This window comes from Passer montanus, unplaced genomic scaffold, assembly GCF_014805655.1.
Source record: "Passer montanus isolate IOZ18808 unplaced genomic scaffold, ASM1480565v1 scaffold1, whole genome shotgun sequence".
In the NCBI taxonomy this organism is placed as follows: domain Eukaryota; kingdom Metazoa; phylum Chordata; class Aves; order Passeriformes; family Passeridae; genus Passer; species Passer montanus.
The window spans coordinates 18458147-18477080 of record NW_024356504.1 but is presented as its reverse complement, the minus strand read 5'-3'; the positions used below and the strand labels follow the sequence as shown (position 1 = coordinate 18477080).

Sequence of the window (18934 nt, the reverse complement as noted above, 5' to 3'; positions counted from 1 at the left end):
ATCGACTTCTGTGCATTCTTTGCCTTTTTGTCTGTCAATCATTTTGTTTTTGTGAAAGGAAGCTACTGTAGAAAACATTTTAAAGGTCCTTTGCTCAATAAAGGGTTAATGTTGCAAGTCCAGTTAAATGCAAGAATTGGATTTTTTTCAGTAGTTTCAGCATGATTTGCATTGGGCCCTGGAAAGTTAGCTAAGCTAATTGTGGCATAACTTTCCATCTAAGTCATCCGTCTCAGATTCATTTATAGTTGTCTTTTTCTTCCTCATTATTTAGGAGGATAAATTCTGTCTAGCGCTGGGCAACCTCGGTATTAGTCCTTAGTTTTGTATGGAAAAGTATGAAGGTACTTAGTTGTTTGTAGGAGGCTATTGGCACTGTGTAAAAAAAAAAAAAATTCTACATTTTATATGGATGGGATTCATATAGAAATGCAGTAGTCTTAAAAAATTCAAATTCAACAGTCTTCTGCTTGTTTAAAGCGATAAATTACCATATTCAGATCACTTCAGATCTCTCTACTTAAGTAAGTGATCTGCAGGCTGAGCAAGTTGGGGTAGATCCATTAGGTAGTCTGTGGAGAGACTAAGTTAATCAAGGTGAAGCTGATTTTGGCCTTGTAAAGGACTAAGTAGATGAGGTGAGCCCTCACAGCTGTCCTCCCTCTGTCAGCAATTTCTCAAAGCTGACACACAGGTGGAGAGGAGCTACAGAGACTGAGCAGGGCTCCCTGGAAAAAACACCTTAACAAATGTGTTAGAATTATTTCTAACTGCACCTCCTAGTGAGTGGGGTGCTCTGGGTAAATGCTAGATCAATTGGCCTAATGCATCTAAGCCTGAGAAGTGAGAAACATGGTTCAGTGTTATTCAAACATTCAATTATTCAAATTCCTGAACTGGTACCATTTGCTACTAAATATAGGATTATTTTTTTTCTTATGCATTGTTTTCTACATACAGGAAGACCAAAGTTTGGGAGGCTTTGGGGCTGATGCACATTTTATTTTTAAAGTTTTTAAACAGCATGAACATGACTGATTTATTCCTGTTATTGTACGTGCAAGCTGTTGTATTTGGTGTTCACATTTTCACATTTCGTATTACAATTTTCTTATTGTTCTATGATATGAAAATAGGTATACAAGCCATTTTTGAATGCACCAGGCATTCTACTTAAAAAACAAGCAAACCAACCAGCTCCTAACACGGAAATCCAGGGTGCACTCAGGTCACCTGAAATGTATGGTGATTATACACTGATGGGGATTGCAGATACTCAGGTTTATTTATGAATTTATTAATCAGGCTATGCATAAATTATGATGTCGTTTATTATGAATTTATTAATAATGTTTTAATCAGGGTTGTTGAATATTTTAATCACTTTTTTATGAATAGGAAACTGAGGTGAGAAAAAGTTTATTGACTCTGGATGTACATGTGTGGTGAGTTGGTGTTGCTGTTGTGCTGAGGCTGTGACAATCAGAGTATAAAGCAAGACAGATGGAGGTGATAACTGGTACAGTTGGAAGGTAAGGCCAGCTCCTAGGAATGGTGACAGTTCTTCAGGTCTGCCTCGTTCCTGAGATAAACCCTCTGATATGTTAACTGTCCTCTGATATTAGTTAACTGTCAACTAATCACTGGCAAGGAGTTATAGGTCAGGTCCACCTGTAGAAAAAATGTGTCAAAGGGATATTTAATTACCTGACATTCACACCAGTGCCTGGGTGTGCTACACATGATTATGGACTGCAAGGAGAGTGGGAAGAGTGTGGGCTCTGTTGTGCCAAACCACATCAATACTGCATGGGGAAGCTTCTCTTATTTTGCAAACAGACTCTGCATGTCAGAGGGTAGGTGATTGCCTGGTCCAGCTTTCTCTAGGTGTGGTATCAAGCTAGAGCACTTGCTGTGACTCCTAGGAGAACGTCCCCTGCCTTGCAGCTCTGCAATAAATGACAAACAAAATACCTGACCCACTGCACACTCCTTGAGATTTCTGCAGCCCCCTGGCCCAGGCAGCAGCACCACTGGCTGTTTCTGAGATGGAGCACAGGAGGTGTGGGCAGTGAGAGCAGCAGGGCAGGCTGGCAGCCACTGTGCTGCTGTGGGCTCTAATGCTCTGCAGCCACACATCCTGCTGATGCTTGTTTCCTGCACACTGCTGGGTTTTTTTGTTTGTTTCTTTCTTTTCTAATACAGGCCTAATACTCTTTGTAAGCAAACACTATTCAGCAGATAGTGCTGCTCCTGCTTATTAGCTCTTGACCTCATTTCTCTTTCCCTGCCAGCAGTGCATTTGCCTGGACTCACATCTGTTCCCCTTTCTCCCCCACCACTTTCTGTTCATGTTTTTTTTTCGCAGTGCAGCCTCCCCAGCATAGAGTCTATGTTGGGAAGCCTGTAGCCCTTCCAAGCCGATTACTGTAGTCATTCATTGATCACTGCACGAGCAGATTAGAGCCACCTGAAAGCCTGCCACAGTCCCTGCTGCAACCAGTTTATCAGAGCAGCCAAGGGAGATGCTGTCTGAAAAACCAGTTTGTTTTGTTCCTGTCACTCTCCCATCTGGTGTGAGTGGGACCATAAAATATAACCAGGTGGAAGAAAACCTTTCAGGTAGGAATCTTTTCCTTCAGTCATGAGAAATGCTCTCTTCAGGTCATGGGTTGTTTTTCTTTCTGTCTCAGAATGACCCTTCTTAGACATTAATCGTTTAAAGGTTATCAGCACTGCAATAAGCAGCCTCTCTTTGGGAGGCCACAGCTCTGTTTCTCTGAGACCCATATTTCTGCCAAAGGTAAGCAAAGACCACCCTTACTTGCCAACACTGATGAAATGTTTGTGACAGCTTATCAAAGTCACTGCTTATTTGAAAGCATTTTGCTTTATTTCAAGCATAACATAAGTGACTAGAGATGACTTCACAAAATATGCGTGCCTAGTCCTATTAAATGTCCAAAAGGCATTCCAGAGCAGTGGGACCACTTGTCTGTGTAAGAATTGGTTTCAGAGCACTAAGTGAAAGGGAGAGGGGTTTTGTTACTGTATTGAAAAGTCAGAGGTAAACTGTCATGAGCATCAAAAAAACCTCTGTTGCAAAGCTTTCAAGAGTGCCCCAGAGATCTCAGTCCAGCACTATTTATGGTTCATCAATAGCTCCAACACCTCTAACTTTCGGGTTATTTTTTTTAATTGCCTTCTTGCAGGACCTCAAGACCAAATGTGGAACAGAATGCCAGCTAGAAACCAAAACTGAAAGGCAAAAGCAAAACATATGTGAAAGCTCTTAATGGTAGATGTGCCATCAATGTAAAAAACATACTCTAAAGACAGTTTCTTATTATAAATCATTTCCAGAAAAAGGGGAACCAAATTTGGATAAAAATGAGGGATGAGTGCATGCAGAACAAGAAAGATTTAAATGTCAGAAATTGCATTAACTTTTTTTATGAATGAAATTAAAAGGTGAGATGCTGACGGAAAAAATAATTAAAAAGACAAGAAAGAAAAGAAAAAACTCTTAAATTAACTGTGACACATGATCAAATACTGTGAGCATTAAATTATTATGTACTAGAATAACAGAAAACAGATCATTATTATTATAACAGTGGGGAACAGCCCTGCATTGGTCAAAGGGAAAACTGTCCCAGCTTGGATTGCCAAATTCTATAGTGTTCTAAGTTTCAGCTGAAAACTGGAAGTCATCAAAATACATATATAAAACCTGTTCACTGGATATATGCCTGCATAATTTTGAAAGCAGGAGTGATGTTACCCCACATAATGTTTTCAAGAACAGCTGATGTGGATTAGCTAATGGGAACTCCAACAGCCACAAACTACCTCCCAGGATTAGCTCAATCTTTAAAACTCTCCAGAAGTTGCCTAAGGGAAGCATCTATCATTCCTTTGCAGCAGAGGAACAGAACAGAGGGTAGCAACCTTGTACAGCTGTGTGCTACTGGGAGTGCTTCTCTGCAGCTTCATTTTAATGAAGGCTTGACTGTTGGGCCACATACACAGATTCTTTTTTTAATTTTTTTTTAAAGGGTAGTGTCTTTGTTCAAAATATTTTTAATATAAATTAATCCAGAAGAGAAAACTAACCACAAGCAGTGCCATACTAGAGCTTTTTTTTTAAAGGGTAGTGTCTTTGTTCAAAATATTTTTAATATAAATTAATCAAGTAGAAAAAACCTAACCACAAGCAATGCCATACTAAAGCGACCTTAGCTTTTATGGACTTAAATGCCAAACAGATCTTGCTTTAGAATACCTTTCTGACACCAACTCTATCCAGAAATACAGTGGTGTTGTGTTTTTTCTCTTTTTTTTCCACTTTATATTAGTCTAACTTCAAATTTGGTTTCTTAGCTCTCAATCCGAGTCTTATTTGTCTTTGAGGGATTCCCTAACAGCATTCTTAGTACAGTATCCTTTTGATTGCTCACCCAAGAGAGGAGCTGAACTGTTTTAATATTACCACGGGATAACTAACTTTGTTTCCAGTGTGGATTTTCCAGAGAAGGGATAGGCTGAAGAGTCTGTAACTCTTCAGATCAGTGATATCTTCAGGGACACATGTGCTTTATGTGATTGCCTGTTCTTACTGTGCTTCCATTGCATTTCAGCTGATGCACAGCCCATTTTTTTCTCTGTTGGAACTGGTATATCTACACATCATGACTCCTTGCAATTAAATTAAAATCTACCTGGGCAGTCACACAAAAATTGAGACTATACATGTGAAGGTGAAATAGAGCTGCCTCAAGTAGTATGCCTATTTTCACTGTGGAGCTGACCTGGCTTGATCTACTGTACATGAGGCGCTTTTCCTGAAATTCTCCTTGTCAGATTGGTTTCTAATGCTAGGGAATTTGTTAGCAGTGGACAGCTGAGCTGCCTTATAAATGTATTTGGTAGGTATACAGGCTCTCAGGCCTTCCATGGAGTTGCTGTCTGTGACAGTGACAAAAGAGCAATTACTTGATGTAAATAACTTGCAAACAGGGTAAGTCATTAATTAGGCAGACAGTTCTGAAGGTAAAAGCAAACATCCCTTTGGCTGCAGAAGCTTCCAGTGAGACTGTCAGGGAGGAATTTGGTCTGCTGACTGCAAAGTGGTCTGCTATGAACCCAGACATCTATTTTGTATCTGACCCCTGCTCTCTTCTGGAGCTTTCTCCTGAGGAGGCTATTTTGTATCTGACCCCTGCTCTCTTCTCCTGAGGAGGAGGAAGTAGAGAGGGAGGTAGGGAGATGCAGTTCTCTTCTCTCTAGAATACAACAACAAGAATCATGGGATGGTTGAAAGCTGTTCCAGGAGAAGTTCTGGCTGGACATCAGGAATCATCTGTTGGGAGGGTGGTCAAACACTGAAACAGGCTTCTTAGAGAGGTGATCAATGCCCCAAGCCTGTCAGGGTTTAAGGGGTATATGGACAACGTCCCTAACAACAGGCTTTAACTTTTGGTCTGTTCTGAACTGGTCAGGCAGCTGGACTAGATAATCCTTGTAGACCCCTGAGACAGTCTATTCTATTCTGACTGTTCACCCACATCACAGTTCTTACTGGTGCAGCCTTTTGATAGTGGGATTTCTGGGGTGCCATCTCAGTTGCACAGTATCATGGAATATGCTGAGTTAGAAGGGACCCACAGGATCATTGAGCCCAGCTCCTGGCCCTGCACAGGATGCCCCAAGAATCCCACCATGTGCTTGAGAGCCTTGTCCAAATGGCTCTTTAACTCAGACAGGCTTGGTGCTCTGACATCCCTGGGGAACCTGTTCCACTGCTCCACTGCAACAAATCAGTTTGTTGCAGAACAAACTGAGCTGGCAGAAGAGATTAAAATGCTGACCTGGTGGTATCCCATACAGAGGAAAGACCCTGGAAAAAAGGAACTTACATGGAGATGCAGGATAGGGCTGGAAGCCTAGCCCAGAGCAAAATACAGATTTCCAGACAAGATAAAGTGGAACTTGGTCTCCTTTGTATATCCCCAACCACCCTGACTGGTGCAGGCTTGGGCATTGTCAGTCTTAGGTTAACAGTTTTTCTGTGTCATGCAAGGGCAGCATGCAGACTATAACTTGTTCCAGCTCTTAAATCATACCTTCCATTTAAAAAACAGATTATAACTGCAAAAAAAAAAGAAAAAAAAAAAAAAGGAAGGTAAATGTGTAAATAACACTGCTGGGTCATTGAACACCTAGTTCTCATGACCTAAGTTTGCAAAATGGCATACTAACCTGAGATCTTTAATAAAGCAGAAATGTTCCTAGATGTCTTGGGAACATAAAGGTCTGATACATTTTTGTGCTATAATAAGTCAAGTATTGAATTTTCAAAAAACTCATAGAAAATGTTATGCCTCAAGCTTCAGGCAGACACTTTACAGAAAGACCAATGTGTGTCTTCATACCAATTTTTTGCCTTATAAAATCTCTTAACTTTACAGATAGCATTGTTAGCTTAAGATTTAGTAATGGCTGGATTTGTTTACACCAAAAACATTTGAGGATGTGAAACTCTCTTCAAGCTTGAGATCTGTGTGTGAACCCTAGTCTTGTTTTGAGAGGTTTTAGTGGAATCTGGTGCTTCTCTCTCTGAGCCTGCTCGCACAGAGCTTTGTGAGTTAAGCATTCTCCTCAGCTCAGTTGAGTTATTGGCCTGTGAGCCACAATGATATTTAAACACCATAAATGGTAAATGTTGCCGAGGCAGCCGTTCCGTGCGGCTCGGAGCAGGCATTAGCTGGCAGTCAACCTCACAGTGCTGGCAAACAGATTCCTCCAGTATAATTAAACCTCTTGTAAGACTAAACACTGCGAGGTTTTGCACTGTTCTGAACATTAGGCAGCAAACTCTCTATTCTGTGCGTGTCCTTTGACTTGTGACCAGTTGTAACCCTGGCCTTGGCCACTGAGGTGCTGCACTGGAGCTGTGTGTAAATGCCGTGCTGAAGCTGACCCAGCCTGAGCTGGGGGCTGGAAAGGCCAGTCTCCAGAAGTTCCTTCTAAACTCAATTATTGTGTGATTCTGTGCAGTGCTCAGCATGCTGAAGTCCTGATATTTCAACAGGAGATGTCAGCATTCTGCAGCTCACATGAAAATGCCTTCAGTACATCAGGGTAGGCAAATGAACAAGAAAATTTCCTCGGCTAGATAATGTCCATAAAATGTTAACTGGTTTGATTACAGCCCAGGTAAAATCCAGGTCTGGTCTTTGGAAACCTTCTTAAAGTTTGCATCCTCATATGGGTATTCTTCAGTTCAGCAGCAAATCTGGGAATGGGACAGTGCAATTATTGATTATTTTTTCCTTCTCTTCAAGGGTATAGTTTTATCTGTGTCTTTTACCTTAGAATATAAATAGTTGGTTGCATAATTGCCATTAAAGTGGTACAGGTGTATTTGTGCAATTTGTGCAATTGACTTGTATTAGGTTAATCGTTCAGTACAGTATGAATTTTCCCCCTTTCTATTAGGTATGCACCTTCAGCTCAATAATTCACCATTGCTTATCAATATAAATATGTTTGCAATTATGCTGAAGTCCTAAGTCCTGATCCAGGTCAAGGCTTTACAAAATTCAAGTTTATTTTGGTTTAGACCCACAGCTAACATTGAGACTCCTCTTGCAATAACTTCCAGTCTGCAGATATGCAGAGGTTAAATTTATGTAAGGAGTCTTTAAAACCTGGATTGAGAAAATTCATATAAAAGGAGAGCATTTGTATCACCCTAAATTTCAATTAATACAGGTTAATAAATAATCCATATTTGTATATAGTCACTGTAGATCATCTTACTATTGATTACACAAATCATGGAGCACAGACTAACACATTAGTAGAAATAGTTTTGCATCAAAGGGAATCTATCTTTTCCCATTGCCATCCAAATATGCTGAGAATTTGTATTTTTCCTAAGAAACCGAACGAATTTAAATTCTCCTTAATCTCTATGGATTTAATGCAGTAAGTGGCTTTTTTAAACATAGATTTGAGTGCTTATTAGAGTGCCTTTCCAACGAAAAAATGAACCCTCAGGGGTAAGGGAATGTGGTGGGAAAAGCCTATATTCCTTTTGCTTTGTTGAAAATATATGTGGGTATAAAAAGTACCATTTACATGCTTTGCTTACTATTTCTGGTCTCCAAGCAGTTTTTCCCACTGAGTTGTGCATCCTATTACTTGCTGTTTCCCAACATTCATGCATATTAAAGCCTGAGGAAAGGCAAAAACCAGGAAATTTATAAGTGGGGTCATTGTGATGGGCTTTTAAATCTAAAACCCTGGGTAACACCTTATTAAAACCCTGTTGAAATGACAGAGAGATCACTGTCCACTAGAAAGGCTCCAGCTGGGCTTACATATTGTGCCAGGCTCTGTGCAAAAATTGTTCTCTGTGAGATGCCTTTCAGAAAATCATAGCTCTCCTCCATATTATCCTACACTATTTGACCTGCATGCAACCAACTGTGGTTATAAAATGGTGGCAGCTTTTGTAAGCTACCATAAAGTAAACTAGACACGAGGTCTGAAAAGAAGTCATTGAAATGTACCTGTGCTTTATCAAGCCCATCTGCAGGAGCAGTAGGTAGGGCTCTCTGATGTCCCCCATGAACTGCCTTGGCATGATGGGGTGAGGGGAGGGAATTGAGTGCACCAGCAGAAGCTGATTGAGGAGGGGAAAGAGACAGAGAAAATTAACTGACAGAGAAAGTTTTAGTAACGGTATGTTGACTCTTACATTCTTTGTTGTCATTCTTGGAGATGAACCTACTCCTACGTGAGAGCAGTAAGACTTAAGAGTGATGAGGGAGCTATTAAATGGCTGTAGGTGATTAGAGAGCGTTAACATAATAGACAGAGATCAGATATCTTTCTTCACATCCAGTTGAATAAGCTTGAGGATGCATAGATACATAATGAAGTCATGCCTTTATGCTAATGTCAAACAAAATTTTCCTTAGGTTCCAGATTTCCTTTCTGATGCCAGATGTGCCGTATTTTTATTGTCCGTCGTTTTGGCAGCAGAAGGACCCTGCAGTGTTACAAGAGAGGGTGTTCCAGCCAGAAGCACAGTGACTTGCAGTATCTCAGCTGGGAGCTTTGCCTCTGCCTTCTTCCTTTCCTCCTGTCCTCCTGCTTTGGGCTCTGAAGCCAGCACTCCATGAGAACATAAGGATTTTGGAAGCCCAGCAGAGTTTATGTGGTCAAAGGGACTTTGGAGGAATGAGGGAAAGCAAGCACTAATCTTGGCCAGGATCTGTGCAGTTTTCTTATTTGTGTCCTGTTTTCATTTCTGATTCCCTACTGTTTTCCTGGTACAGGTCATGGATTTTGTTCCTGATGTATGAAACTAGCAAGCATCCAGCAGTGGCCAGGGAATGTGTACTTCTGTGGTTGTTGTACTTGAAGCCACTCTTTTGCAGTTTCCAGTTTTTCATGTATGCCATTCCTTTAAATATTTTAGTATCAAAATAAAGACAGGTGTTTTCAAAAGGAAGCAAAATCACACAGTATCTTTTCAACATAAATAGCAATAGGAGTTATTTGCTTAATCTCAAATGATCAGCATCCCATCTTTTCACTCCAAAATCAATTTTATTGCTGTTTTACTAAAGAAGACCTGTAAAGCTAAAATTGAAGGAGCCCTTAGGTATATTATGTGTAGAGTACTGCTATTTCATTGTAAAATTGTGAAATGTTCAAGCATTCATTGGACAAACACTGAGTCACTGCATAGTGCTATCATAAATAAACAACTAAAAGCATTTACAAGCTTCGGAAGAATTTGAAAATAGTTAACATTCAGGCTTTGTAATTTGGCCTCTGCATGATTGTACCAGGCCCTTCTGAGAAAGTGCAATGATTTTAGACTAAATAACAGAATTTAAATGGACTGTGTTGTCTTGTGTAAAACATCTGTGAGAAACTAAAGTTGTCAGTAAATAACTTCAATTTTTTCCAAGTCTAGAAACTTAGAAACTTTCCCCCACATTTTGTGAGACAAAGTTTTACTTCGAGGAACAAAGGGATTTCCTGCAAGGCATTAGAGCAGTGAATGTGCCTGTGCTGATACTGCTTAGTACAGCAGCTTCTCTGAGTAACCATTACAAAAGAGAGGGCTATGGTGAGCCACAGGAGTTTATTTCTCTAGATGAGTTTCCCCCAACTTCTTGGCTGTTTACTTACAGCATTAGTCACTTCAGGCAGGTGTTTGGGAAGCCCTAAGGCTGATCAGTGTGGTCTGATGGTGAATCAGGCACTTCAGAGTTGTGCTTCCATAGCACCAATCCAAATGGGTCTCACTCAGGTCCCGTATTTCCATTCTCACATGCATCAATGTCTCCCTGCTCAGTGCCAAGAAAAGGCCTGCAGCATGAGCCAGTGAGACAAGATTTTGGCTAGAAAAAACTTTGCTAGAGAAGAGGAAAAACTTTCCCTCCAGGCTGCTTCCAAATTTATGTTGAGCTCAAATTACCCCTGTACAAACTTAACTTTTTTACCTCCAGAAGGTTCAGTGGGCTTCCTCAGTGAGTTGCTGTCTTTTTTACCTAATCACAAATTTTATGAATTGTGGTTTTTCTCCAGCCTGGCACTTTCTGTCGCTGTAATACTATTTTGGATGTGCTTGATATTCCTTTGAAAATTTTGACGGTAGGGATAAGCAAAATAAAAATATTTTCACATGTGGATAGAATGTAGGGTTGGAATTTTAAAGGCAAGACATAAGAAGTCTGAACACAAGCTAAGCCAAACAAAAAATGTATCCAAGGGACTGGTAAATATTTATGACTTTTTATATTTGGTCATGATCACTGTTTGGGCTTCAGAAGTGTCTTTGCTCAGGTTTTTAGAGCAGGATTAGACTTCCTGATCTACTGTACCATATAGATCACAGTTAAATGATCTTGTTTCAAAGTCTCTGAATGGCTGTGGCTACTGGAAACAACATATCACAGAAAGACTTAAGAGTGGATTATTTAATTCTAAATTCCCTCAGTACTTGATTTTACAGCCTTGAAAGAAAAATTTTAAAAGCCCTGATCCAACAGTGGATTTTGTGATAGATATTGAAAGGTTTCAGTCTTTCACATCATCAGTCAATTGCCAAAGTCAAGTACAGGAGAGCAGTGTGGTAAACTCAAACCTATTGGATATTGACCATCTAACAATCTAAACGGTTTGTAATTACTTACAGAGTTACAAATCCCATGCTGCAATGAGCTCACATTTTTAACTCATCAATCACAGCAATGGCAACTTGTAACATCCCCTAGGGTTTTCAGATTAATTTAGCAGTGATTACAGACACTGAATTTTTAGTTGCAAGTTTTTGGGTTGCTTTGCTTTTTTTTTTTTTTTTTCACCCGAGCATGTGTACTGGTTGAAAAATGAGTGTGATTTCTCAGTGAAACTCTCTGTTAACAATGACTTAAATGGATTCTCAGAATGAGGACAGTTCCATTCCTATGTCTTGTCTTTCTGCGTGGAATACTGGCAAGGCAAAACAGCTATATTAGGTGATTTGAGTTATTTTTGCCTTCTGAGAGCTGAAACAAAACCACTGTCTCAAAATGATGTTGAGCCTAAGGTCAATTAAAGTTTGTCATGAAAATCCCAGTAAGAGACCCCTTTTGTTCTTTTTTTTGACTTCACAGAAAAGAAGAGCAGCAAGAAGGCAGAGAGTGCACAGGCTGCAAAGTCAAACAAGACTTTTGCACCCATCTTCCTTCAGGGCCTGACTGACCTCAAAGTAATGGATGGAAGTCAAGTGATAATGACTGTGGAGGTATCAGGTGTGTAGATATAGAAAAGTATTACTTAAAAATTCTAAATCTTGCTGCACTGTGTGGGGTTTTCCCCACATTTTTAGTAGGTGTCTTTGCATTTGGAAATAATATTTCTAGGAACCAGTTTTCTAAAAGCTAGGTCGGTCAAATGTGATCTTCAACGTGGCTGAACATTGTCCATTTTTAACAGGTTCAGACCTGTAGAAGTGTTTCTTGATTGGAATGATATAATGATATAAGTTTAATATGGGTCCTTTTGTTCAAGTGGACTTGTAATAGTTTTTGATGTAAACCAAAAAAGATTGAGTTCCTGTCAGCTGGGGTAAGATTAGTGCTACAGAAAGAGCAGTCCTGGTATGAACTTTGGTATCAGAATAACCTCCTAATAACCATCTTTGTGGTGTCTGGAACTCATTCTCCCTCTCATGTTGTATACCTGCTTCCCTTATTCATTTTTAGTGCTACAGAAAGAGCAGTCCTGGTATGAACTTTGGTATCAGAAACTCCTAATAACCATCTTTGTGGTGTCTAGAACTCATTGTCCCTCTTGTATTGTATACATGCTTCCCTTATTCATTCGTATTTTAATCATAATAATACAGACCATTTCACATTACACAGCATTGACAGAGTTAATAATAGAAATTCCTGAATGTTTTGAAGATGAAATTGCAGAATCAGGTGGCAAAAAACCCAAATTTGTTCCTTTTTTGAATTGACATATGGTGGGGTTTTGTGTGTGTCTCAGACTTTTGTTGCTTGCTTATTTTTAGCTAACCCATCTCCTGAAATTATCTGGCTGCATAATGGGAAAGAAATCCAGGAGACAGAAGACTTCCACTTTGAGAAGAAAGGCAATGAGTACAGTCTGTACATCCAGGAGGTGTTTCCTGAAGACACAGGCAAATACACCTGTGAAGCTTGGAATGAAGTAGGAGAAAGTCAAACACAGGCTACATTGACTGTTCAAGGTATAATGTTCCTCTTCACCTTATAAAATGGTGAAAGAAAATTATTATTCTAATGTGCTGGAGGAATATCTATTTAAATGCATGAGTGTTTATAAGGTTTGTTGTGAAGCACGCTCAAGTTCTCAGTCTCTGAATCTGAATTAAAAAGGATATTGAGCAGAAGCAGCTTAAAAAAAATCTTTCACTCTGGAACATTCTGTTACTATTTCAAAAATGCATTCCTGAGTCCTATTTCTAGGGACAGTGCAAGACTTCTGCAAAATGCAGCTTTACATTATAACTATCAGGCTTAAAAGTAAACCTTTTAATGTTTTTGTTTCTAATTGAAGTCCTTAGTTTTTGAAAAAGCTTTCTAGGAGCTAGGTGTCCTGGCTTTAATGTTAGCATTGTAGTGGTAGCAGGTGAGGAAGACGTGATTTCTGCAATCTGAGAACTAGCTGCAAAAAATTTGGCTTTGAATCTTCCCACATGCTGTTAACCCCACAGCAAACACTCAAGTACCTGCAAACTTCCTGTGACTGGGCACACACTACCTTTGTGACAGAGACTTCTTCTAGTATTACTGAGTATTGGCATTTCCTCATAGCCACTACTGAGAATTAGTGGAAGTCACTGTGAGACTTTTATTATTTTAAATGTAGAATGTCTTATCTGCAGTGTTTGAGAGAGCTGTTTAGTCTGTTGCCACTGTCTGCTCTGAATTCAGACCTTCCTCTCTCCACCAATCCCCCCAGAGATCCGGCCTTGGGGTCAGACTTCTATATTAAATGTAATTTTATGCAATTGTTAATGATGATTTATTGCATGAGCTCTCAACTGCACAGCAGTCATAGTACTGTTACTTGCCCTTAAAGCTATTCCTACCCCTATTCTCTAAGGACAAATCTCCAAGATTCCTTTTAGGGCAGCTTTAAAGTCCCTTTGTTTTGCTCTTAATATAAGCTTGGACCGAGCCAGTAAAGTGCCAAGTAAATGATTAATTTTAGTATGAACACAAGTTACTTCCAAAATTAAAGTCTGACTTCTTTTCAGATTAAAAACTTATACCATGCATGTTCAAAATAACTTTCCTTGCCTGTGATTGCCTTCCCTGAAATTAGTTAGCTTAGTGGTGACATTCAAGCTTGGCATTTTCTTCTGATTTGTAAACTGTGTTTGTAAACTACAGAGCCTCAGGATGGTATTCAGCCCTGGTTCATTAGCAAACCAAGATCAGTGACAGCAGCTCCTGGGCAAAATGTCCTGATATCCTGTGCCATTGCTGGAGATCCTTTCCCCACTGTTCACTGGTTTAAAGATGGAAAGGAAATAATGCCGGGAGCAGCGTGTGAAATCCTGCAAAATGAAGACATCTTCACACTGGTCTTGAGGAATGTGCAGTCTCGTCATGCAGGGCAGTATGAAATTCAGCTCAGGTATGTTGGCTGTGACAAAGAACCAATTAGTTATATTAGAAAAAAAGACCAAGTATATTTACCCTCAACTTACAATTCCCACTCAAAGACAGGAGTTCCATCCTATTCAAGTGGAACATTAGAGTACAAAAGGAACAGAATATTTCTGAGGGATAAAAAAAAACCTAATAAAACTCCAAGAGAAGAGAGGAAACACAAGAAGATTCAGAAAAAAAAAAGGACAAAGTAGTGTGGCTTCTTTTTGTAATGCTGTAAAATGAAGCTTTGTGGCAGCAATGTGGCAAGAAGTTTCTAGCAAGGAAAACGACAATCAATGTTCTGAGTTTTGGAGCTATTTTTTGTCATGTTTGGCATCTCTCTAGGTATTTGTAAGGATGCCTCTTTTCATGGGAACAAACTGTCTAGGGAGGAACTGTCTCTCTTACACAAGATCCATACCTTTAAGGGGAAAAAGTGTTTCCTGGCCATGTTTGAAACGTCTGAATCTTGTAAGCAAAATTTTTGTAGTCTCCTTTTGCTGACGTCTCTTTGAAATGAGGCACCTTGATGCTTTGGACATCTTGTCATTCCTACAAAATGTGGAAGAGTTGTTTTGAATTTAATTTTATTTTATTCTGGTAGAATAATTGTGCTTTAAATGAAGAGTTAGATTTGCTGCTCCTTACCTTGTAGAAAGTGCCACAGCACTTTCCACCTTCAATGGAAATCATTCTATGCTATTTACTGTGCATGGATGTAGTTGCTTTACTTGGCTAGTGTTTCTGCCTTTCTTTATTAAAATTACTTCATCATCATGGACATTTGAGTCTATTACACTGGAAGAATATTATTTGGTTTGCTCCATACACTCACTTTTTATTCCAGGTGTACGAGTCTGAATTGTCCTTTGCCTACTTGAAAATAAAGTACTCATATCTTCTTAATGCAAGAAAGGAGGAAATTTTTTAATAAATCCAAGCTATTTAGCTTGTAAACAATGAGTTTAATTTTTTATAGTTATAGGGGATTTTTTCCAACCAGTGTGGCCCAAATGATGGATATGTCACTATGTAGATGTCTTCTAGCTCGAAGGTATGTTTTCATGGACTATCACAGGCAGACACAAACTAGCTTCAGTATATTTTAGTACTTAAAGTCAAATGATGCACTGACTTTTCACCAGAAAAGGACATTTTAGAAAATTATAGCTGTTGAATATCAAGATTTCCTATAATGTTTTTCTATAATTAATTTCAAGTCCTATTAATAACATTTATGTAGGTAGAGCCACATGTGCTATGACCTTGTTGCAAATCCAGCTCTTCAAGTTCTCCTTGCAAATCAGCTCTTCAGTAGATTTAGGCCCTTTGTAGTCTGCAATAAGCTGTGAACTGGCTCATTTCAGAGCTGGCTCTTTTGCAATTGGCCCTGGTCATCTGGACATTCATAATGCTCATTTGAGCAGGTCCTGTCTACAGAAATCCTTGCATTATTTTCCTTTGGGGATCAGAGGGGTTTCTAACACTCAGTATCTCTGGCAGGATTAGAAATGCCAGTTCAATTTCATTCAGGTCACCAACCTTGACGGGAGAGAGCAGAAACTGTGAGAACTCCTACCTTCTGCTGGTACATTTCCACACCTCAGTGTGTGTGCCCTGGGCATAAGCATCTTCTCCTATGATGTGCTGGTGGTTTCACTTGAACTGAAAAGAGAATGACATATTTCAATAAAACTTCAGGGGTGGAAGAATGAAAGAGGACAAAGGAGAGCCAAGAGAGCTTTGTGTAGAGTTTTGTTGGGGCTGATGTAGGAAGTTGACCATACTGATCAGGTGTAGTTGGTGATTGCTCAGGCCAAATTCATCACTAGAGCCCTTTTTTCAAAGTGGAAGTCTGATATTATCATAACTCTAGAATGTACACTTAGAAAATAAATTATTTCAGACAATTAGTAGATGAGAGGAATTTTGGGGAGGAAGGAGAAAAAGTAAATTTGTAGCTAGAAAACAACACAGCGGATTACATGCTAGTTGCAGCTATTCCCTAATCCTTTTACTGCAGAAATAACTGGGGATCCCACAAAGATCACTGCATACATGCTGGCTTTTTGTAATCCATATTGAGTAATGCTGTGCTGCAATTAGAGCAAAGGGAATGCTGATACCTCATTTTACCCTGCTCTCACTGTAAAATTCCAGTGAATGTTCAGAGAACAGAAAGTCATATGTTTTTAGGCACTGGTTGTGTACCATGAGTAGCAGAGAGGTAACAGCCTCAGGCATATCCAAGGAGCCAAAAGTCAGCTGTGTAACTTCAAGTTTGCAATAGAGTTGCAGTAATATTCAGCACTAAATTGTCTTGATTAAATAGCTGTTGAACTGGTTGCATTTGTCATGAATACTTGATTAAGAAGTGTTTATATAGTCAGAAACTGTTTTAACAGCACCTGAGAGGAAGAGAGCTGTGTTTTGTGTCTTTCTCTCAAAAACTTCTACAAACTCCATTAACAAATATGGAATAACTGAGAAAACATAAGTCAATTCACTAAAGAGTTTACCGAGTTGACAGTAGGCTATTTTTAAACATAATCATTTTCATTTCAAATAAAATGTGCAGCTCCTTTTCACATATTAATTTTAGAAGCAGGTTGCATAGCTGCTCTTAGGGAGTGACTCCTTCTCCTACTGTCTTAATTTGGTCCAGGCACAGTTTCCTACTAGTATTAATTATTTTCCCATTTTGTTCTTCATTATTCTTAAGCTCTAAATTCTGTCCTGATACCTCCACAATTCTTCTGTTGTGTTGGCTGCTCACAAATTAAAACTTTGGTCTTAAAAATGTGGGTTTAACAGAATATCTGTTTGACTCTTGCTGGTTCTTTCTCCTTTAGTTATACTGAGCTTTGCTTGATGCGGAGCCCAGTGTGATCCAGTGTGATCTATTCATGATTGCTGGTTGGCTCTCTGTCTTACTATCCCTCAGCATTATTTAGAATACCCCTTTGATTTGCCTTTTACTGTTTAGCAGACTGCTAAGTCTGGATTTTAGAAGAGTAGTCAATGTAGCCCCTCCTGGTCCTTTTTTTAAACCTACACAGGTCTATGATTCCTTTACATTTGCATTTTTCATTTTAATTGACTTCATAATGTTCCATTGAACCTGTTACGTCTCAAGCTTCGGGGAATACTGCTGCATAAATATTAAAAGAACAGATTCACCCACTTCTGCAGTTCATCTGTTGAAATGTGGACATTTTACAGCCTTCAAAATGCTTCAAAATTGAAAATAAAAATCCTTTTCCTTACTCAGAAAAACAAAGATACCTATTTCCTCTCCTATTCTTTGCATCCTTCCAGTGATACGGGCACTGGTATCCTGTTATCCCAATATGATTTTTCTGTATTCTTTCACTGTGAGAACTGGACAGAGACTGGGATTTTTGAGCAAAACCTTTATAGCAATGCAATCAACATGAGACACCTCAGAAATCATGCTACAGTTCCTTAAACAAATTATCTGCTTTTTTATCCTTTGTCTTCTTAGACATTAAGTGTTGTTCTTCCCACACTCCATCTTTCATACAAGTTTGATTAGTGTTGATTAGTATTGATTTAGATATTTTGATAATCTGCATAAATCAGGGGAAAACATTCATTTTATAAAACAGTGGAACTTCGAACACTCTGCAATTCAGGTTATGTAAAAAGCACTCCTAAGATTACATTTCGTTAGGCTAAACAGTAAATACAGCTCTGTCTTTCTGTAAAATTCAGTTTGCAAACCATGTTTTCTCCTATTAATACATTGCCTATTTTTAGAGAAGAAAGCCATTACTCTTTCTTGTTCCATCCTCCCACCTAGTGCTGTAAAATGCAAATAAAAATATTGTTCCTTCAGGTATAAAAAGCTTTTGGCAAAATGCTCAAGAGAGGTAAATCAGTGCATCCTCTTTGAAGCCAGTAGAGCTGTTCTGCTTTATACAGCTAGAGTAGTGATCCAGTAGATTAGTTGCTTTCTTTGGGGCTAAAGCTTCATGGAGTCTGGACTATCTCTCCATTTAACTCACAGAAAAGTTTCACAACCTCTTTCTGAGGATTTGCAGTTACCTGCAGTGAAGCACCAGCTATAAGTAGGGATCAACTTCTTCGCCCCTTTTCAGTTCATTCTTGAAAAAATGTCATTTACTCTGCAATATTTATTTCACACTTGGTAGGCTGGTAGGAAATTTCAGTACGTCCCCCCAGTATAATTACAACTGCTTTTTTTCCTGTTCCTCCTGGGAGTGCTTCCTAGGGACATGCAGACAATAAGTCTCATCTAAGGTTCAGTGAAAATATTTGAGTAGGTTCTGCCAAGAAACTAGTATTTCAAGATATTTTGAACATAAAAGCCATTCCAGGGAAAACTGATCCCACAATAGGACACAGAGCTATTTTTAAAATTGCCTCAAGCTTTGCAGCTGGGGTTTTATTTGTTTTTGGTGGGCTTTTTTATTAATATTCCTTGACATTTTAAAGATAAGTCCTGTGCATGAGCATTCTGCAGAATAGTCCTGCAAAAGTCAACACTTCCAGGCACTACTTCACAGCAAAGCTACTAAGCACAGGTTTTATCCATGTCTATCATTATTCCACAATAACAGAGCCACTAAGATCTGTCTGGGTTTTGTTGACAAAATGCCAACACAGAGAACCTCAAGCTGCACAACTAATGTTGTTATTGCAAAGATTCAAAACAGAAGAGATGTGAAAGA

General features: G+C 39.1%; 1 protein-coding gene across 3 annotated transcripts in view; it reads left to right on the top strand.

Moving 5' to 3' along the window:
• The window catches only part of MYLK (myosin light chain kinase), a 195863-nt gene that overhangs the window by 100187 nt on the left and 76742 nt on the right, over positions 1–18934 (top strand). The window contains exons 1-4 of one of the 3 annotated variants that reach the window (XM_039702591.1): positions 2506–2622; positions 11685–11822; positions 12590–12787; positions 13956–14202. In XM_039702591.1, the coding sequence (XP_039558525.1) occupies positions 2526–2622; positions 11685–11822; positions 12590–12787; positions 13956–14202 (680 nt within the window). In that variant the 5' untranslated portion in view covers positions 2506–2525. Of the gene's footprint in view, positions 1–2505; positions 2623–2747; positions 2804–11684; positions 11823–12589; positions 12788–13955; positions 14203–18934 lie in introns of those variants that run through there. The other 2 variants (XM_039702599.1, XM_039702582.1) reach the window with 2 other exon arrangements.